The following is a 21818-nucleotide window of genomic DNA, read 5'->3' as shown; positions in this document are numbered from 1 at the left end:
GCCTCTGAGGAGGAAGCCAGATGGGCGCTTCCCAAGGGCAGTCAGGACCCTCCGCGCAGGCCAGGCCACTGTGGCTCCCAGAGATGGGCCTCGGCTGACCTGGGGTCAGGACGGGGATGCCGAACTAGGGCTGACCCTTTCCAGGGAGCCCGACAGGCCCCACAACCCTCCTTTCCATCCTCACTGAGCTTGGTGCCCAGGACACGTCCCTACTCCCTCCGCCTGGGACATGTCCCACTCCCTCTGCTTGGGCCACGTCCCCACCTCTTCATCTGAGACACATCTCGACACCCTTCACCTGGGACACATTTCCTCCACTCCTTCTGCCTGAGACACGTTGCCTCTCTACACGTGCCAATTCTCCCACCTTCTGAGACCCCCTGGAGATCCCCCGCCACCGTCCGGTCCCACTCGGCCCGGCTGGAGATCACCTATGAATGTCCGCAGCAACTTCTCTATACCATTGCATGGTTAGCAATTCCACTTGTCGTGTGAGCTGCGTGTGCCTAAGTCACTCGGGATCCATATTTCCCCTAAAGTGCGAAGGCTGAGGGACCAAGCTCGGCTGTGTCTTCTCATTGGTGTCACTGAGGCGATCACTGAGGTGCCCTGTCACCCAGGGCGATCCCGGGTAGACGGGCAGGACACGGGGATGCCCTGCAGGCCCAGCGTTAACCTGACGTGACCCTGAGGTGCCGTGAAAGGTCGGCAGCACCCACATTCCTTCTCTCACAGGACACCTGCTCCGTCTTGGCTGCACGTGGGCAGGCTCTCAGAACGCAAAGCCACAACGTAGATGCGTAAAGAGGCCCCACAGGCAATAACACGCAACCTCCCACAAGGTTACTGAGCACCTACTAAGTGGCCTGGCTGGGCCAGTGCACCGAACCGTAACCTTGACCGCAGACAGGCTCCCCACTCCCCTGGAGCCACAATCCGGTGGGCGGGAGGGAAACTTCGCAAAGGAAGGCGAATTTGTGATTTGCGAACAGAGAGGTGCTCTGAAGGACTGGACGGGATGAAGAGACAGATGGGGACCAGAGTGGGTGGGGAGACTGCTCGGGAGCTGAGGCCTGAAGGGAGAACAGGGCACAGGGCGCCCGGCACAGGGAAGGAAAGGAGGCTGGCATGGCTGAGCCCACGAGCCAGGGGTCCAGTAGGAGGCGGGAAGTCCACACGGGCCCTGGCCCAGAACACACAGCCCTCTCTGGACAAGCCGCGGCCGGGACAAAGGAGCAGTCCTACTCGGCACCGTGGGATCGTGGAAAAGACACCAGGCCACAAGTCGGGAGGCCCGGGAAACCCCTAGTAAAGTTAACCAGGTACGCAATGGTCACCCAGCACTGTTCGTAGACAGATCTCCAGACACACGCACGTCAGTGGTCCCCAAACATGCAGGAACTCATCTTTACTTTTCAGCCACCCTTTCAAGTTTTACAGTTTTTTGTAATATAAATAATACATTTAATCCAGTGTTAAGCACGTAACATTTGTTATTTTTTTTTTAATTTTTTTTTTTAACGCTTATTTATTTTTGAGACAGAGAGAGACAGAGCATGAACGGGGGAGGGGCAGAGAGAGAGGGAGACACAGAATCGGAAGCAGGCTCCAGGCTCCGAGCCGTCAGCCCAGAGCCCGACGCGGGCCTCGAACTCACGGACCGTGAGATCGTGACCTGAGCTGAAGTCGGACGCTTAACCGACTGAGCCACCCAGGCGCCCCTTGTTATTTAGACATAGATATTCACGTACGAGAGAGATGGGCTCCAATCGTGTGCTCAGAGACGGCCCCGTGTGCAGAAGTAAACACACCGATTGGACCCAGTTACTCAGAACTACGCACTTGAAATCTATCTCCATTCGGGCAAATAAGTGAGACCCAACCAAAAGTGCTACTGTGCCCCAACCCTAGCAGTGACACTTTTTATCCTGCTTGATGACTAAGGACACTTGAGTCTCAGAAAGTTCAAGGACTTTCTGCTCCTCTTCCTGGATCTGCGGCTCTAGGGACGTGGGCTCATTCCTACTTGACCCCAAAGCAGATCCTGGAACTGATGTGGAGTCAGGAACAGGAAGCACATCCACGGTGGCCTACAGAGCCAAAGGGGCTCCAGAGGACAGAAAGGTCTCATCCCAGGATGGGGTCTCAGAGACGACTTCCCAGAAGAGCCAGGTCCAACTAGAATCTCTCGCAGCACAGACAAGAAGGCCAGGGAAGGGTGGGCGGAGCACAGGGAGGGAGGAGCAGGTGCGGAGCAGGCCCTGCCCTCCTGGGGCAAGGTCAGGTGTCAGAATCTTCTAGCAGCCTTGGGTAGATGGAAGCTGAGCCAGAAAATGAAGCTGGAAAGGAGGCTCACTGAGCGGGGAGGGATGCCTCGGGCAATCTACTCCGTCCTGGGGTGGAGGGAGCTCCAAATGCAACACTCCTTAGCGATGACAGAACTGGGGGAAAGGTGGTATGTCTGTCCAGCGTCCCCTTCTCCACCCTGTGCGACGCTGCCCTCATACTACCTATCTGTATTTTTCTTTCTTTATAACACTAGCCAGCATCGCCAATCATCCGATTTATATCTTTGCTTACTGTCTCTCTCCCAGACCTGCGAGCACCATGAGACCAGGAATGACATCTGGTCCGTTCTCCTCGGCATCCCCAGTGCTTCGCACGGGGCTGGGCACGAGGCAGGCTCACCATAAGCATTTGCTGAATGACTGAGGGATGGAAAATCCAAATGACCGCCGGCGAGGGGGACCCTCCTTAGTACACTTACTGCTTCCCCCAAGGGTGTCCTGAGCCTCCAGCTCCCTCACAAGCCCCGCTGGCAACAGGCAGGATTCAGCGGGGAGAACACGTGTTCCCACATTAAGATCAGCCTCCCGACCCTCCGCGCACTGGGGCTGACAGGTGCCACTTGGCAAGAAATCCGTAGATCTACCAATAACAGAGTGAAACACACACCGAGAGGCTAACAATGTCTCAGTCAACAGCCCAGGTGGCTCAGTCCTTTCTTAATATTTGTCTTTCCTAATTAGAGTGTTATGAATTATCAATCACGTTAGTGGTTAATTGCCCTTCATAAAGATAGCTTTTGTATTTTTAAATTAGGCAGTTAATATATTGTAACTAATAGCATCACCTTGTGCATTATGGACAGATCTTCGTTGATTGGCGCCTGGAACGTGTGATTCGCACCCAAGTTAATGGAGCAGTTGAGGGAAGAGGTGCAGGGGTGTCGGGGGACTAATTACTGCTAATGAATGATGATGTGACCTTCTCAGAACAGTGAACAATCGGCGTGACAGTGAGATGACTGAGCCTCACATCTGCTATTCAGAGTGCAACTTCAGACGCCGATGACAAATGAGCAAATAACAGAACGGACTTCGGGACACTTTGGCCACGGCCACAGGTCCCCTTTGAAATCCCAACCTGAGTTCGTAAAACACGTGCGTGAGGGGCGCCTGGGTGGCTCAGTCGGTGAAGCGTCTGACTCATGGTGTCGGCTCAGGTCACGATCTCGAGGTTTGTGGGTTCGAGCCCCATGTCAGGCTCCACACTGACAATGCGAGGTGCCTGCTTGGGATTCTCTCTCTCTCCCTCTCTCTCTGCCCCTCCCTTGGACACTCTCTCTCAAAATAAATAAATAAACTTAAAAAAAAAACCAAAACCACATGCTTTAAAATCAAAGTACTAGTCTTAGGATTAGATCAGTCCCTGAAAAACCTACTGTAAAAGGTTTGGGAAATCCCTTCCCTGTGGGTCTGTTCGTCCCCCTTTCTGACCATTTGAGAAGAGTCCCAGATCCTGTCTCCATTTCTTGTAATCACTGCAGGTAACAGAAATGTGTGTCCTTAGAACAGTAAAGTATGAATACAAATTACTACAGTGAGCCCTGCCTCGGGGCTCAAGACCTGTGATCTGATTTCGTCCAAAGCCACGCAGTCTGTATTCCCTACATGCATCCCCTGGGCCAGGAACGAGCTGAGTCACGAGCCGAGAGACCGAAACCGTCGTCCCCATTCCAGAGATGAGAAAAACGGAGGCTCCAAGAGGCAGACCTATAAAGTCATGCAGCTTCTAAGTAGCAGAGCCCGCAAGCTATCAACCGACTACACAGGGGTGGCGTGTGCAGGCCTGCGCTTTTCCAGTCAGGGAAGGGCCGTGCCCAGGCGAGACCCAGCAGCCCAGGTGCATGCGTGGGGCACGGGGGACAGAAAGTGCAGCACGATGGATCAGCGCGGAAGGCAAGGCCCAGGACGGCCAATGCTACGGGCTGAGTTGTGTCCCCCACCCTGCAAATTCCTATGTTGAAGCCCTCAGGACATAATGAGGCCACAAGTGTGGCAGGACACTTGTCCTGACGCTGTGTCACACCTGTCCTGTGACAGGACAGGATCCGTGCCCTTAGCGGACACACCAGAGCCCTCTCTCTCTGTGCCACCAAGAAGCCAGGACGAGAAGTGTCACCAGAAACCGATGCTGCAGGCACGAGACCCCGGACTTCCCAGCAAACATCTGTCTGCGGTTTCTCGATGTGTCGGTACAAACAGACTAAGATAGCCCACGAACCAAACCCTCAGCATCTCCTGGGGGGAAAGGGTCCTTGCCATCCTTGCCAGATGTCACAGATTTGGCCTCACGAGGCCTGGAACACAAGAATTCCGAATGTGGGGAAAGCCCCAGGCAGGCATGGCTTCAGGCCTTCGGCTCAGGAAAGCAAAGCCACAGGATTTCAGCCGCAGGCTGGGCCCGGCTCCGGGAGTTATCCCCACCCCCAAAACCCAAGAACCCCTGGAACGGGGGTCCTACTGCAGGATGCCAGGGTGCGGCTCCAGCCAGACCGCCTTTCTGAGACCTCGGCCACCACCTCACCCTGCCGCCCCCTCCCCGGGGGAGTGGGACTTGCCCCCACTTCTGGTGGCCACACCAGATCTTTGAACTGACCTTTACCTCATCCCGGCAGGCCAGGACAAGCCTCTGAGTGACAACGTCGCCTGGTGCAATTACTGTGCATCACACGAACTGGTCCCTTGCAAATCACCTCGGACCTCACACATCTGCTGGCTGTCGGCATCTGCCAGGGGCGCTCACCCGAAAATAATGGAAACCCTCTCATTATCGCTCGGTAGCAAGTAGAGCGCTGGGGCGATTCCTGGCCATCCCGACCGACCTTGGCAGAGCTCCCCAGCCCGCTGCCCTCTCCGGCTTGCCACAGCGGGGCTGGGAGGGGAGACCACACAGGGGGCAAGGAGGCTGCTGCCCCAGACAAGCCTCTCCCAACTGGGCCCGTCCTCCCTCCTCCCTCCTCCCTCCACCCCTCCCCTCTGGGCCTCAGGACGCTGTCACCTTCGTGTGACCCAGGGAGACCTTCAGCCACCCAGAGCCCGCCGCATCCTCCTCTGCAGCCAAATCTCACTCGGCCTTCAAGGCCTGGTTCGTGTCTCCCTTCCTCCAGGAAGTCCCCCAGGCCCCATCCCCTGCCCGCCCAGGCAGAGCCCCACTTCGGCTCTGCTTTCGCAGCCCTCGGAGCCTGGCACTGCCTATCTGTGGGGGGCACCTAAATAACCCAAATTCCAGATCTGACGGGCCCACCGGGGAACGGAACCCCATTGCTCCAGTACCCAGGGAACCTCAGGAAGAAACCCCGTGCTCACAGCTAAGCCCACCCACGGGCAGCGCTGCTTCCCCACTGCTCGACCGCTGCTCCAGCGTCTGTCTCTGGTGCAAGGTTTCTAGAGGATTCCAGAGGAGAAAGCACAGTGGAGCTGGATGCATCCAGACAGGTAAACAGGAGGCTGGGCCTACGTGCACGGGGCTGGAGCGAGTTGCTGTGGCGCACACGTGCCGGGAAGTACTCCTACTGCCAGGCGGCGGGCCCGGTGGCCACGTGGTGACGAGGACGCACCTCAGAGGCTGGTGACCGTGGCCGGGGTCCCAGCTCTGCCACCCAGTGGCTGTGGGACCTTCAGCGCGCCATTCCTTCTGTGACTCAGTTTCCTCATCTGTAAAACGGGGATGAAAATAGCACCTGCCTCCCATTATAAGGCTCCAGCGAAACCTGTAATGTGCCTGCAGAGGCCTGGCACACGGTAAGTGCTCACTACGTGCCAGCTGTGAACGCCTGCCAGTGGCCTGGGGACTGGCTGCCCCGGCCTTATTCACTCCCCCTCTACCCGCCCTACTGTCTCAGAGTACACAGGGGCACTCGCCCCCCTCACCCCGGCCACCCCGTCAGCAAGCAGCGGCAGCCGGGACCCCCCACCCCCACCCCACCCCCGCCCCCACCACCTGCACCCACCTGGGGCCTCTGAGTCGGAGGGTGCGGAGGGTCTGGGAGGCCAGGCCGACCAGACTCCAAATCCCCGCGCGCCCCCGCCCCCCCCCCGAAGAGAGACCTCTCCGGGCCGGTGTGGGGAAGAGGCCCCGAGCCCCAACTGGGCTCCTGGGTGATTCCTGGCTGGCAGGTCAAACTTCCAGCGACAAATGAGATTAGCACGCAGAGGGGGTGGGTGACTTCTCCGCGTGGAGAGAAAGCTGAGTGTGCTTTTCCTGGATCCTGTCGCATCCCTGGGCTGGTCCCCCAAGAGCTGCAGGAGGCCCGCGGGCTGGGCTGGAGTTGTGGCCTCCCGGCTGGAGCCTGGAACCTTCTCCGAGGGATGCCAGAAAAACACACCAGGAGGGGCGGGGAAGGTGAGGGGCGGGGAGGGACGTCCCCCACCCCCTTTCGGCGGCCTGCTTTGCCCCAGGGGCCACAACTAAGACGTTCTCTGGTGGAGTGGAGGGTCCCTGTTACTACTAAAGGGGGACAGCGGCAGAGAGATAAAACTATGCCTCGGTCTCCCCCAGAGAGGAAAGGGACCTTCACGACGCCTCAGGGGGCTGTTACGAACCGAAATGCGGGCGTCAGCACCCGGCCCAGGCCGCCGGCGGCGAACATCGGTCTCGGCGGCCCTACGGGCACCAAGACGCGTAGGCAGCAGGGCCCAGTAGTGGTGCCAGCGCTCTCTGACTCTGACACCTTTGGCTGCTTCTCTTTTGGAAAGCCACAGCGCTTGAGAACACACATTTGGAAGAACTGAATCCTACAAAGTACTTACTTGCTCTAAGAACACAATCTTTTATTTTTTTTTTAAGTTTATGTATTTATTTTGAGAGAGAGAGAGAGAGCAGGGGAGGGACAGAGAGAGAGGGAGAGAGAGAATCCCAAGCAGGCTCTGCGCTGTCAGCTCAGGGCCCGACGTGGGGCTCGAACACACGAACCGAGAGATCACGGCCTGAGCCGAGACCAAGAGTCAGACGCTTAACCGACTGAGCCACCCAGGCACCCCTAAGAACCCAATTTTTAAAAATAGAAGGTCAAACAGGAGCCCAGGAGTGGAACAGGGACAGTTTTGCTGTAGAAAAACCCAGTCATTCGTGCATACCAAGAGGTGCCCGTGTTGATTCAGGGAGGGGACCGGCCCAGCTCCCCGAGGGCTCCAATGATGGGCATCAGCTGGGGTCAGGGAGCCGCCCGGTGGCCAGAGCAGCAGCAGAAGGGCTTTGGGCCCATGAGGATCGGGTCCGGCTTCCCAGCTGGGGTCCTGCACTTGCACCTTGCAAATGCCCTTGGTCAGGAGGCATCCAAAGGCCAGACTCTTGGGGTCCCTGAATCCCAGCCATGAAATGGGGTAACAGGTGCCTGGTCTTCTGCTCTCCAGCACCGGGCACGCCGTGAGCCGTCCCACATGATGGTGTGACCATCGGTCTAGAAACACCGAGGGGCACCAGTAACAGCCTTTGCCAGTAGCTCAGGCTGGACCCGCTGCACCTCCCCTTTCCTTCCACCGACCCAGCAGGGCAGACCTTTCGGCTAGGCTGACAGCCAGCTGTTCCCCTGCCCTCAAGTCCCTCCCTAGTCTCCATCCGACATTCTGTGGGCAGTGATGCACATCACTGTGTCGTCAGAGTCCAGGCAAGAAACAGAGTCCAAAGTCTGGACGGAGAGAAGAGAGAGAACAAGGGACGTGGTGACGCACACAGCCGGGCCCTGGCTGGGCCTCTTAGTCGGGACCAGCCGGCCAGTGACCTCAGGGAACAGCAAGGAGGTCAGACACCGGGCAGGCTCCAAAGCCAGAGCCCTTGTGAAACGCGAGGTTTGCCTTCCCCGTGCCTGGGACTGCCATCCAGCATGTTCCCTCTGACCTGCCCGAGCCTCGGAGCTCAGACCAAAGGGACGTGCTGAGCCCACAGGCATCGATTTACTATTTATTAATAAACACAACTTAGAATCAAGTGCCAGGGAATCCAGAAGCCAGAGGAGACCTCGCATAGTGTTCGACCAACGGCTCATTTCACCAAACGGGAGACTGAGGTGCAGAGGGACGCAAGGTGTCTTTGGACCGCTCCCAACCTTGGAGAGCCAGTTGCCAGCCAGTCCTCCCCGAGCACCATCAGAGGCTGGTCCGGGCCAGGAGCTGCAGCCGACAGAGGCCAGGCGCTCCCGAGGTCAGGTGGCAGGGGGTGGCAGCCTGACTCAGAAAGCAACACACCTACTGCCCACACCTCTGAATGTGTGGCTGAGGCCTGTGACCCGACCCTCTCCAACCTCAGTTTCCACATCTATAAAATGGGACACTAACGGTAGCTACTGATGGGGCTATCATGAAGACTATATTGAAAAGCCACATAACTGAGCGTCTGGGTAGCTCAGTTGGTTAAACACTGACTCTTGATTTGGGCTCAGGTCACGATCTCATGGTTGTGAGAGACTGAGCCCCACATCGGGCTCGGTGTAGGGCCTACTTGGGATTCTCAATCTCTATCTCTCTGTCTCTCCCCTTCTCCCTGGCTTGCCTGCACCCCCCCCCCCACTAAAAATGAAATGAAATGAAATGAAATGAAATGAAATGAAATGAAATGAAATGAAATGAAATGAAATAACAACCATATCAGAAGCACATGGCATATTACAAAAAATGAATACCAGTGAAGACATGGGTAGTGACAGCACCAACCACATCCCTGGCAAGCCCAGGCTGGGGACATCTGGGCCCTCGAAGCAGGCAGTCTGGGGGGAAGCCTGATGGATGCCCAGTGAACCAGGGCCAGAAGGGGCCAGGAGGTGAGGGAGCCCAGAGAGCACCGTTAAGAAAGAGTGTAAAGTTCAACCCAGCAAAGGGAGGCTGGGGCAAAAATCCAGGGCTGACCGTCCTGATGAACAATCCTGGGGCACCTGGGACAAAGGGAACCCTGACAGCAGCTGCCAAAGCTCCCGGTGACTGGCCTCCAGCACCTCTCCCAACCACCCAATGCATCATTCACAGGCTCACATTGAATTCTCAAGACAGTCTGAGAGATCGGTCAATATCCCCATTCACAGATGAGGACCTGGGGTTCGGAGGGGCCGACAACCCTTTAGTACGAACTGGCCTCACGAGAATGTACACAAATGTGAAAAATACAGCAGCTTGGGCAGAGCTGAATGATTTCGTGTTGAAATCAGCACCAAGTTCAACAACTCAAAGACTTATTTGCTAAGTAACCACCTCCTGACCACCGTCTGATCCTTCAAGCAACAACATACTCCTTTAGCTTCTAGATGTGGGACAAGCAAAATGGTGGTTAAAACACCTCACTTAACTTACACCCCCCCATGACACAGGTGGGAAACTGAGGCACAAAAAGGCTATAAAACCTGCCCAAGACCACATCACAATCACAGGACAGAGTCGGGACTCAAAACCCAGGCCCTCACACACAAAAGCTGACACCTAACTTAAAAAAAAAGAAATCTGGGGGCGCCCAGGTGGTTCAGTCAGCTGAACGGCCGACTTCAGCTCAGGTCATGATCTCACGGTTTGTGGGTTCGAGCCACATGTCGGGCTCTGTGCTGACAGCTCGGAGCCTGGAGCCCGCTTCAGATTCTGTGTCTCCCTCTCTGTCTCTCTCTGCCCCTCCCCTGCTCATGCTCTGTCTCTCAATAATAAATAAACGTTAAAAATTTATTAAAAATAACAATAATAAAAAATAATAAAATAATAAAAAAAGAAATCTTTTAAAATTTATTTATGTATTTTGAGATACAGTGAGAGAAAGTGAGCGAGGGAGGGGCACAGAGAGAAGGGGAGAGAGAAAGAATTCCAAGCAGGGTCTGCACCGTCAGCGCTGAGCCTGACGTGGAGCTCAAACTCACGACCCTGGGATCACGACCTGAGCCGAAATCGATGCTTAATCCGCTGAGCCACCCAGGTACCCCTACCTTTCTTCAGGTGACAGGTAAGAGGCAGAGCCTGCCCTGAGGACAGCACGGGCCCCACTCTTCCTCATGAGGCATCTTTAAGCAAGGTTGAGTCTCTTGGTCCTCCTCTATACGTGGGCAGCATCCCGCCAGCCCCACGGTCACGGGAAATCGCCCTGAACCCCACTGCGGGCAGGGATCAGGCAGGGTTTGCCAATATGGCTTCCCCGTACATCCTCGGGGTGCTGGGGGAGGCGTATGGCCTCTTTTTGTGAGCCCCCTGAGTAACCCATGCCTCAGTGACCCCCTAATCCGCAGGGGCTTCCTACCAGAGGCAGCACGGGTAGGATACACCATTAACTCTGTTCCAGAACCAGCAGCCTGGCTACGCTTGATTTCCACGTGGTGGCCCTGTGCACCCATGCTGAGATCAGAAACCGAGAAACAGCTCTTGTCCGGTGTGGTCTCACACACCCATCCAGCATCCCTCAGTTTCCCTCCATGTGGGTCAGCGTGCATGATTCTTTTTTGTTTTTATTTTTTTTAAGTGTGTTTATTTATTTTGAGAGAGAGCACGCAAGCAGGGTAGGGGCAGAGAGGGGAGAGAGAGAATCCCAAGCAGACTCCACGCTGTCAGCTCAGAGCCCGATGTGGGGCTTGAACTCAGGAACCACGAGATCATGACCCGAGCTGAAGGCAGACGCTTAACTGACTGAGCCCCCCAGGCGTCCCTACCCCGTTCTTTCTGAATAGCTACAGAGTACTCCAGTCTGCATAAACTAATTTCTTCCCTCCTCCTCTCCTGACGGACAAGCAGCTTGTTCCCAGCCACACATATGAAATTATAAACCTATGAACCGTTGAGCCGTCCGCTGGCCCAGACTTCAATATTGTTATTCATCAAAACACTTTGACCGTGACCACTGACTGGCTTCATAATCATTTGTAGATTTGAACGGAGAAAATATACACTTGTCAAACAATGTTCTTTTTTTTTTTTTTAATTTGGGGGGGTTCCACCCTGGGTTTCATTTGGGGGATAAGTGCCCTGAGGCTACATAAGGGTCGGAACGCCCCAGCTCGGGATCAGCAGGGACTCAGCCTCCAGTGAGCCGTGAGAACTGGGTGGATGAGGGAGGAGTGCGGGGCAGGGGGCAAGGACGGTGTGATGTCAGGAAAGGGGGGCACTGTGTCTTCAGTCCTCTGTGCTTGTGGGGAAACACAGAGGAAGGAGTGTGGGAGGAAGCACAGTGCCACCGTGGGGGAACGCGTGGGCCAGGGCCGGTGACGAGGGTTTGGACTTTTTACTCCACACACTCACGTACCTGCGGGACTGTTCGCGAGGAGGGGGCCACTTACGACTTTTGAAGCTGACACTGTAAAAGTTACAAAACCAGACAGAACACAGCCCAGGAGAGGGTGTCGTGTTCTCCTGGCGCCATCTCTGAAGACAGAGTGGCTCCTGTTGGCTTAAACAAGCTCAAACAAGTGGCCGTCCCCTCTGACATCCCGAAAGGGCCTCCTCTGGCAGGTGCTGGGCCATGACTGGGAGGATGGCATGAGGCAGCAAGGTGAGGCTCCCGGCTGACCCCTGGTCCCTAGCGATTATTACTGCCACTCCTACGGCCGGACGCTGCCAGGGCGGCCTGGCATCGAGGAGGGGTCAGTCCTATTGTCTGCAGGGTGGCGACTTCGGACAAGGCTCCCTTGGCCCAGTCCCTCACGGCTCCAGAACCTGCTGGGAGGCGCCTGAGTTTTAACAGGGTCGCTTCCGGTGCACCCGGGGGCTTGAGAGGCCCCACTTGGAAGGAGTGGTTGTGGGCCCGGCGGTCCTGGGTGGGAATTGCTTTATGAAGCTGCCCTGGGCCGAGGTCCACTTTCTTCCGCCGGCCACAAAAAGGCTGGACCCAGCGGGGCCCGGCAGATGTGCTTTAGTGGCCTGAGACAGGATGCAGTAAATGCCCACCTGCCTTTCACATGCAGATGCCTCCGGGGCTCTCCTTTGTGCCGGCCAGCGCCTGGGCCGGCCCCTGTCGCCCCCGCTGTGCCGGGCCCTGCCTCTGAATGGCTCCCCTCGGAGATCCCAACTGCCCAAGAATGGGCTCCAATAAAGGGTCTGTTGGGGGGACCCGGGCCGGTTACAGATGTCCCATTACCACACCCGCCCACAAATCCTAGAGCAGAAAGAGGGCTCGCTGGCCCCCACAGCTCCAGGAAGGAGTCGGTGTGGCCTGTGCGGCCTTCGGTTCCATCTGGGATGCTCCCGGCCCAGCTGGCATCTTCAAGACCCCAGCGCACACAGTGGCGGCTCTGCGAGACTGTGCTCCCCCACCCCAGCTCCCAGTTCCCCGCCCGCCTGGTCTCTGTCTGAAGCGGGCCCTTCTGGGTGCTGCCTACACTGATCTCCCATCCGGACCCCCAGCTTCGCGAGGGCAGAGACCTCTATCTACCTCGTTCGCTGCGGAGCGTCCCCGGAGCCTACAGCAGGTGTTGCAGAGTTTAGAAACGCTCAGTAAATACCTGCCGGGTGTGGGAGTGAATGAAGGAGCAAATGCACGTTACGGAGAGGCAGTGTGGCACTGCGAGGGACACTGAGGCCCTGGAGTCACACGGACCCAGGGGCTAACCTGGCCCGGCCACTTTTTCTGCTTCTGCCCATTCCTGAATCTCTGCGCCTCAGCCACTTTAAAAAGGGGCCCCAAATCCCTACCTCACGACTGGCGGTGAAGGTAGCTATGGGGTCGAGCACCCACCCGGGGCATCACAGGCCTCCTTCAGCGATTGGTGACCACTGTTACTGTGGTCCACACCATTCTGAAAAGCAGAGTTTAATGATTTGTATTTCTTTATTTATTTTTCGTGTTCATTTTTGAGACGGGGGGGGGGGGGAGGGAAGGAGACAGACAAGAGAGACAGAGGATCTGAACTCTGACAGTACAGAGGGCTGCACCAAAGTCGGACGCTTAACCGACTGAGCCACGCAGGCACCCCGGAAAAGCAGAGTTCGTACCCTCCGTGTGCTCTGTGTCTCCAAAACAGTGGGAACCTTTCAGAAAATCGGAGGACGCATGTCACTCGGGAAAGTCTAGGAAGACGAGTGGGGAGCCGGCCCCTCCGGGGCTCCCAGAATGGAAGGTGCTGCTGGAAATCTGAGGCGCTGGGGAGCCGCCATTCGGGCGAACGAAGGTTCCCCAGGACCTCGTCCCCTCCCCACCATGCCTGTCCCCCAGCAGCTGCTCTGGCTCCAAGGGCTTCCACTGAGCTCCCCAGGACATCAAAGTGAGCCACGCATATCAAGGAGCCCCCCCCCCCCCATCGAGTGCAGGGGGCTGTAAACACGACAGAAAGCAGCCAAACGCATGGTGTTATTCACCCTGGCAGACGGCACCTGTTCCTTCCATGAACGGTTCCTGGGAGAGCCCATGCTTGGCTCGGCCACCACAAAAGAGGGGTATCCTCATCCTGTATGTGTGAAGCACCCCCATGGAAAACTCCCAAAGCAGGGGGAAGTCTCCAGCACCGCACTCACTACCACTGAGTGTCTGGACTCTGGACATGGTGCGTGCCCAGGGCCACCCACAAGGAAGGCGTGTGGGGCTTCCCTGAGCCCGAGTGTGATCGGTGGGCCGCTGGGGGCTGGGCACAAGAACAGGCAGAGGAGCTGAAAAGGAATATCCAGAGCGCCAGAGGGCATCGCCGTGCGGGCACTGCGTGGGCCCGGGCTCAGTGGGTGCTGGGCCACAAGGGGGGGTTCATCAGTGAAAATCCTGCCCAGGAGTCTTTATGCTGCTGAGAGCAAGGGGTTGAGGCGGGCGAGGAGGCAGAGAAGGGCCACAAAGCTCACTTGAGAAGGCCCTGGTGGAGCAGGAGGGGGCGTGGGCACTTGGTCCTGTGGCATGGGAGGCCCAGGAGGTTTCAGAGGGATGAGGCCATTGGTTTTTCAGGCCCCTGGGCAGCACAGCGATAAAACCTCCCAGGAGAAGGAGCACCATGTCCCCTCGTGGAAAATAATCCTAAATGCTCTGGGGAAGGAAATCGCCCTCTCGGCCCACAAAACCGGCTCTGCTATGTTTGAAGACTCTCCTATAGCTGTTAGATTTATACGGGTATAGGGGCTGCCAGAGACATCCCAGCTACATAAACCGGCCTGGGTGAAAGAAAATCAAAACCCGTCCCCTCCTAGGGATGAGTGGGACGGTGCCCGTGCAGAACCCACAGAGGTGAACAGCCTGGGGAGCCCTGCTTACTGCCACACCCCGGGATCTGTGCACCCATCTGTTGGGCAGGCCTGGATCAGGGTGGGAGCATTACTCAGGAGGGGCTGTTGGAAGCCCCTGACCTTTCTCAATACCCACTCCTCCCGCAAAGGTCTCTAAGTGTGGCTCTCGGGGTCACAGCGGCTGGGAGTCAGGCAGACTTGGGTCTCCGTGGTCCTCGCACCATCCAGCCTGGGACCCCAACAAGACCTGAGCTGTGGTGGCTTCAGCTGATAAAGGGGAATCACAGCCCCTCCACGCCCCAGACTGTCAGGGGACCTCCCCAGATAGAGAGAGGAGAGCATGAATGCCTAGCACGGAAGAAGCGGCCTCACCTCCCCGGGAAATAATAGGAAATACAGTCAATAACATTGTAATAATGTTTGGTGACCGATGGTGACAACACGTACCGTGGTGAGCACTGAGTACCGTACAGAATGGCTAAATCACTGTGCTGTGCGCCTGAAACTAACGTACAATAGTATGTTATTATTTAAACTTCAAGTTGAAAAAATTCCATCACTTAGGGGTACCTGGGTGGCTCAGTCGGTTAAGCGTCCGACTTCGGCCCAGGTCGTGATCTTGCGGTTTGTGAGTTCGAGCCCAGCATCGGGCTCTGTGCTGACAGCTCAGAGCCTGGAGCCTGCTTCTGTTTCTGTGTCTCCCTCTCTCTCTGTCCCTGCCCTGCTGGCGCTCTTTCTCTCTCTCAAAGGTAAAAATAAACATTAAAAAAACAAAACAAACAAAAAAAAACCCTTAAAGATGAACATAAGGGAAGGGAAGCAAAAATAATATAAAACCAGGGAAGGGGACAAAACATAAGAGACTCTTAAATATGGACAACAAACAGAGGGTTACTGGAGGGGTTGTGGGAGGGGGGATGGCTAAATGGGTCAGGGGCATTAAGGAATCTACTCCTGAAATCATTGTTGCACTATATGCTAACTAACTTGGATGTAAATTAAAAAATTAATAAATTAAAAAAAAAAACTTTAAAAAATTCCATAATTTAAATAAATAAATAAATAAATAAATAAATAAATAAATATATGCATATTTGTTGGGCTGTCATGGGCTCTATCATGTGTTTAGCACTGGGCCAAGAACTTGACATACATCATGAGCCATCACGGCACCTGCCCTGCACCCCTTCACCCCCTCCCCGCCCCCGTCTCCATCCATTCGGGTGCTCTAGTCTGACACTGGAGGCCATTCTTTATTTCGTCTTCTCCCTGGCCCCCGCAATACTCACTGTCCTACTTTCCCTCCCCTCCCCTTCCCTCCCCTCCCAGTCCTACTTCCCCTCCCCTCCCCTACCAGTCCTACTTCCAAAACCTCTCTTTCATTCACTCCCTTCTCACCACCTCCCCCCTCCTACACAGATGGACCATGATGCTCCCCTCGTGGTAGATACCTGAGCTATTTCCATACATACATATATTTATTTTATTTATTTACAAAGTTACTGTCGTGAATGCCCTGGCGCTGATGTCCTTTCTCACGTAGGAGGCAGGGCAAATTTCCAGAAGTGGGGCCGCTGAGAGCTAATGCCAAATGCATCTTCCACAAGCAACGTATGACAGGGTCTGTTTCTGCAAGCTCTCACCAAGTGAATGTGTGCCCAAAGTTGTGCATTATTGCCAGTTTTCTCATACTCTTGAAAAAATGGCACCTTGGCATAGTTTCAATGTGCATTTCTCTTATTTTTTTTAATATTCATTTATATTTGAGAGAGAGACAGAGGTAGAGAGAGGGAGAGAGACAGTGTGTAAGCCAGGGAGGGACAGAGAGAGACACAGACAGACTCTAAAGCAGGCTCCAGGCTCTGAGCTGTCAGCACAGAGCCCAGCACCGGGCTCAAACTCTCGAGCTGTGAGAGTTTGATCTCCTGTGAGATCATAACCTGAGCCGAAGTCAGATGCTGAACCAACTGAGCCATTCAAGTGCCTGTGTATCTCTCTTATCTAAGTAAGGCTGAGCATCTTTCATATGACTAGGGGTCATTTGCTTTTTCTTCCTTGTGAATTGTTTATATCTTTTGTGCATTTTTCTACTAGGCTGTTGATTTGTTGTCGTTGATATCTAGATCTGGGGGCATAATTATAAAGGTCCTCTACTCTGAGATTTCAAAGGAAGTCTCTCCTGTTTCCATCTAGTACTTACACGGTCCCACTTTTAATGTTTCAATTTCAATTATGTTTCAATTATGTTTTAAAAACATAAATCATGGGGCACCTGGGTGGCTCAGTCGGTTAAGCGTCCGACTTCAGCTCAGGTCACGATCTCGCGGTCCGTGAGTTCGAGCCCCGCGTCTGGCTCTAGGCTGATGGCCCAGAGCCTGGAGCCTGCTTCCGATTCTGTGTCTCCCTCTCTCTCTGCCCCTCCCCCATTCATGCTGTCTCTCTCTGTCTCAAAAATAAATAAACGTTAAAAACATAAATCAGATCCCATGACCCTTCTGCCTAAATCTTCAAAGCCTTCCCCCACACTCAGGTTAAAATCCAGGCACCGCTCTGTGACAAGTCCCTGCGATAGCCAAGCTCCCCCTCTTCAGTTCCATGAACATGAATGTGCCGAGTTCTCTTCTGCCGCACGCCTTAGCCACTGCTGTTCCCTCTAGCGGGAATGCACTTCCTCCGCCCCTTCGCCCAGACAGCCCTTCTTACCCTTCGGTTGCATCCAATGCCTTCTCTTCAGAGAAGTCCAGCCTCACCTCTGTCACTTTCTCAGCAAATCTTGTGTTTACTCATCTGCGTCTAAGTTTACTGTTCACTTCCCCTGCAGACACGAGCCCCATGAAGACTTGGCAAAGGCCAGGACTTAAACCTGACTTTAGGAAACGAAGCTCCGGGGGGGTGTCAAGAGGCTCCCAGGTCTGGCTGCCCTTCACATGCTCTCTTGGAGGCCACATCTCCCTTTTCTGAGTTCCTGGCCTCTCCTGCTTTGCTACACAAGACACTTTGGCTCCTGTCCAGACAGGTGGGGTGGGCTCCCTGAGAACGACAAAGAGGCTCACTTAACTGCCATCCATAGGTAGGTAAACTGAGTCCTAGTGAGGTCAGGCCACTAATCCAGGGTTTCCCAGCTAGTGCCTCTGGGAAGTCAAGTCCTGGGCCATTGGCCCTTCCTGGCTGTCCATCGACATCATGGCAGCACTGCCCTGTCGTGCCAATCAATGGCAGCTACAAAGCGGAGGGTCCAGTAGTACCAACTGTGGTCCCTGTGTGGTCCTCTGTGCACAAGATTTGGTGGGCAAGATGCCCTCCTCCTCCTCCTCCTCCCCTAAACAAACGATGCCAGCGCATACGTCATTTAAAGTTTTCCTGTAACCACATTAACAAAAAAAAAAAAAAAAAAGGAATGTAATGTATGTTATTTTACCTAACGCTCAGCAGCGGCAGGAAGCAAAAGGCAGCCCCAGAGGACCGGGCAGCTCTGACCAGCACAGGCCCTATGCTCGCGGGGGTGGAGGGGCGGCGGGGGGCTGTGACGGGGTCCGGCCCGGGTGGGCTCTCAGGGACCGGGGCGGGGCCAGTGCAACAGCCCCGCCCCGTCCCCGGCGGCAGCCAGAAGCTGCGGGTGGGATCCGGCAGCGCGCGGAGCCTCGCGCCCACCGCGGCGGGCGCGGCCCACTCACCTCGCCAGCGCCTCCACGGAGCCAGGGATGGGCACGCCGCCGCCCTCGCCGCTATCGTGCAGGACACCCGAGATGTCGAGCAGCACCCCGCGCACGCCTGCCAGCCGCTCGCTCCACGCAGCCATCGCGCGCCGCTGTGCACCTCTGACTCCTCAGACTCCGCGTTCCAACTCGCGGCTGGGAACTGCGGCCGGGCTTACGGCGCAGGGGCGCCTGGGAAGTGTAGTCCTGAGCCGGGTAGTCCGACGGGGCGGGGCCAGCGGGGCCGTTCCGCCGGGCGCAAACCCGGAACCGCGGGTCGCAAACCCGGGGCCGCCGGTCGCCGCCTCCCAGCTCCCGGCCGCACGCGCGCGAGATGGGAGCCGTCTTCCCAGATCAGTGGACCAAAGGCAGGAAAAGCAAAAAACAAGCCCCTCCCTAAAAACCAGAACGAGGCACTTCTAGACCACACGGAGACACCTGTAGCAAAACTTAAAGCGATCGCTGGTGTCCTCATCCTCTGGCTGAAGAGTATAACCAGCCTTAAAAACAGCGGAGATAGTTGGGGGCGCCTGGGTGGCTCAGGTCATAATCTCGCGGGTTTGTGAGTTCGAGCCCCCGCGTCAAGCCCTATGCTGACAGCTCAGAGCCTGGAGCCTGCTTCAGATTCGATGTCTCCCTCTCTCTCTCTGCCCCTACCGTGCTCACGCTCTGTTTCTGTCTCTCAATAATAAATAAATGTTAAAAAAAAAAAAAAAAAAAAAAGCAGCAGTGGAGATAGTTGGATCAATTGGCCAGACAATCCTATGCCTGGGAAGTGATGCTCCGGAAATGATTCTCAAGAGCATGAGTGCAATGGAAGCTATCATGCCACAACGAGTTGGAAGAAAAGTGAATGTGTAAGCACGTATAACATGGCAACAGAAAGAAATATGCCATCAAAAATGAAGACTAGATAGCAACACGGAAAGTGCTCATGTTATAACATGTGAGAAAGCAGACTACGAAACTATAATGTAGACCACCGCCATGCAAAATTAAGGGCGCATAGGAATAGGGCTGGGAGGAACACGGGAATATTGCAGTGTGTTAGGCCAGTCATATTTTGGATGAATTGTTACAGTCCCTTTAATATTACATCATTTTTTATTTAAAAAATTTTTTTACTGTTTATTTATTTTTGAGAGAGAGAGACAGAGTGAGAGGAGGGAAGGGGCAGAGAGAGGAGAAACAGAATCTGAAGCAGGCTCCAGGCTCCGAGCTGTCAGCACAGAGCCCAACACAGGGCTCGAACTCACGAACCACGAGATCGTGACCTGAGCCGAAGTCAGATGCTCGACCCACTGAGCCACCCAGGTGCCCCTAATGCTACATCATTTTTACAATAAATAAAAATTGGTAGAAAAGAGGGAGGGTTCCCTTAACTGTCCCTCTGACTTTTCCAAGTTTTAAACTGAAATTTGAAAAAAATCAGACTCCTCTGGGCATGACTTAGCTTTGAGGTATCAAAAGAAGACCATATTTGAATGACCACTTCATTTCAGCCTGTCGAGTCACAGATAGGATGAAGAAATTGTCGGAATTTTAGGACTTGCACCCAGTTCAGGACACCTCAGTGGTTCAGTTGGTTAAGCGTCAGACTCTTGGTTTCGGCTCAGGTCACAATCTCGCAGTTCGTGATTTGGAGCCTGCCGTCGGGCTCTGCACTGACAGTGTGGATTGGAATTCCCTCTCTTTCCCTCTCTCTCTCTCTCTGCCCCTCCCCTGCTCATGCTCCCTCTCTCTCTCTCTCAGTAAATAAATAAATAAACCTTAAAAAAAAAAAAAAAGAACTTTCACCCAGTTCAATGAATTGTGCATATCAACATCTCTCAGTTTCCTGGAGAACGGTGTGCTCTGTTGGTTTTACAGGAGAGATGTAAAATACAGCTCCTGCCCTTTGGTGATTTACAATCTGGTTGGGGGGGAAAAGAATGTTAGACCTTATATTAGCTATGGTTCTTAGTTGCAGATGATAGAAACCACTCCAGCTAAAGGGTTATGTTCACATCAGGCAGTAAGGAGCTTACGGATTTCCATGGGAACTAAAGAACCAAGTTCAAGTACTCTACAGCCAAGAGCCATGCAGCTCTGTGAAATGGCCAGTTACATTGTTCCATGGTCCTAGTGCCCCATCACTTGGCTCCTAAGATGCCAGAGACCTGGTAGTAAAGGCCCCAAAGAACCAAATCTGTCCACCACCATGCCCTTGAAGGATTCTCTCCACCTGTGGCCACCAACTACCTCGTTTCCACCGTGTCTAGCCTTGTGGCACCTGGTCCGACCTGCAAGGGAGTCTAGGAAATGCGGTTTTTAGCCTTCCAGATTCTGTGATATGGGAGCTGAGTGAGTCAATCTGGGTAATCTGCCATCCACATCGTGCTCTATACACATGTATTGAACTTCTACTCTCTGGGCTCAGTGGGCTCTAGGGATGCAAAAAGGCCTAAAATATGATCTTTGCCTTTGAGTCAAGACTGCAGAGAACAAGATGTACACCTCTGAGATTGCTGACCAGTTGTGTGCCAGGTGCCAATGAGTGACGTAAACACAGGTAAGAGGATGGGTTTGTTTACCACAGAGGGACGGCCTGAAATGGACCTTGAAGAATGGCTGGGCTGTAGCCAAGGAGGGGGAGAAACAAGGGCATTCTGCCAGTGTGGGGAGCCTGCCCATGGTTCTCTCTCTTCTTTTGGCCATATATGACCTTGGGCAAATATCTTTCTTCTTCTTTTTCTTTTTTTCTTTTAGAGAGAGAGTGTGAGCAGGGGAGAGGGGCAGAGGGAGAGAGAGAGAGAGAGAGAATCTTTTTTTTTTTTAGACACACACACACACACACACACACACACACACACAGAATCCGAAGCAGGCTCCAGGCTCCGAGCTGTCAGCACAGAGCCCGATGCGGGGCTCGAACTCAAGAACCATGAGATCACAACCTGAGCCGAAGTCAGACACTTAGCCGACTGAGCTACCCAGGCACCCCGAGAGAAAGAATCATAAACAGACTCCACACTCAGCACGGAGCCTGACGCAGGATCTACCCCACGACACTGGGATCATGATCTGAGCCCAAATCAAGAGTGGGATGCTCAACCGAGTGAGCCGCCCAGGTGCCCTGAAATTATGTTCTATACCTAAAATTATGGTAGACAAAATAACGCCCCCTTGAAGGTGTCCACATCCTAGTCTCCAGAACCTGTGAATGTATTATCTTACGTGGCACAAGTGACTTCGAAGACATAATTAAACTAAGGATCTTGAAATGGGAGATTATCCTGGATGACCCAAATAGGCTCAGTGAATCACAAGAGTCTTTATAAGGTAAAGAGGGAGACAGGAGAGTCAGAATCAGGACAATGGAGAGGGAAACATGACAACAGAAGCAGAGCTAAGAGACAGAGAGATTTGAAAATGCTGCATTACTGGCCTGGAATGTGAAGGGGCCATGAGCCAAGAAATTCAGGCAGCTTCTAGAATCTGGAAAAAGGAAAGAAATGGATTCTCCTCTAGAGCCTCCAGAAGGAATTCAGCTCTGCTGACACCTTGAGTTTAGGGCTCCTTGCCTTTAGAGCTAGAAGATAATAAATTTGTAGTATTCTAAGCCACTGCCCTTACAGCAATTGGCTACGGCACCAATAGGAAATGAATACAGGGCCTTAGTCCCTCATCTGAAGAATGACGTTGGCCC

At 54.4% G+C, this 21818-nt stretch overlaps 1 protein-coding gene across 2 annotated transcripts in view; it reads right to left on the bottom strand.

The window, feature by feature from the left end:
- Positions 1 to 18295, bottom strand: part of LOC102970117 (phospholysine phosphohistidine inorganic pyrophosphate phosphatase) — a 117549-nt gene extending 99254 nt beyond the window's left edge. For both annotated transcript variants that reach the window (XM_042960148.1, XM_042960146.1), the window contains exon 1: positions 18110 to 18295. In XM_042960148.1, the coding sequence (XP_042816082.1) occupies positions 18110 to 18234 (125 nt within the window). In that variant the 5' untranslated portion in view covers positions 18235 to 18295. The remainder of the gene's footprint in view (positions 1 to 18109) is intronic.
- Between the last annotated feature and the right edge of the window lie 3523 nt (positions 18296 to 21818).

This window comes from Panthera tigris, chromosome D2, assembly GCF_018350195.1.
Source record: "Panthera tigris isolate Pti1 chromosome D2, P.tigris_Pti1_mat1.1, whole genome shotgun sequence".
Taxonomy (NCBI): Eukaryota; Metazoa; Chordata; class Mammalia; order Carnivora; family Felidae; genus Panthera; species Panthera tigris.
Note: the sequence above shows the minus strand (reverse complement) of the source record. Positions and strands in the feature narration are given on the sequence as shown.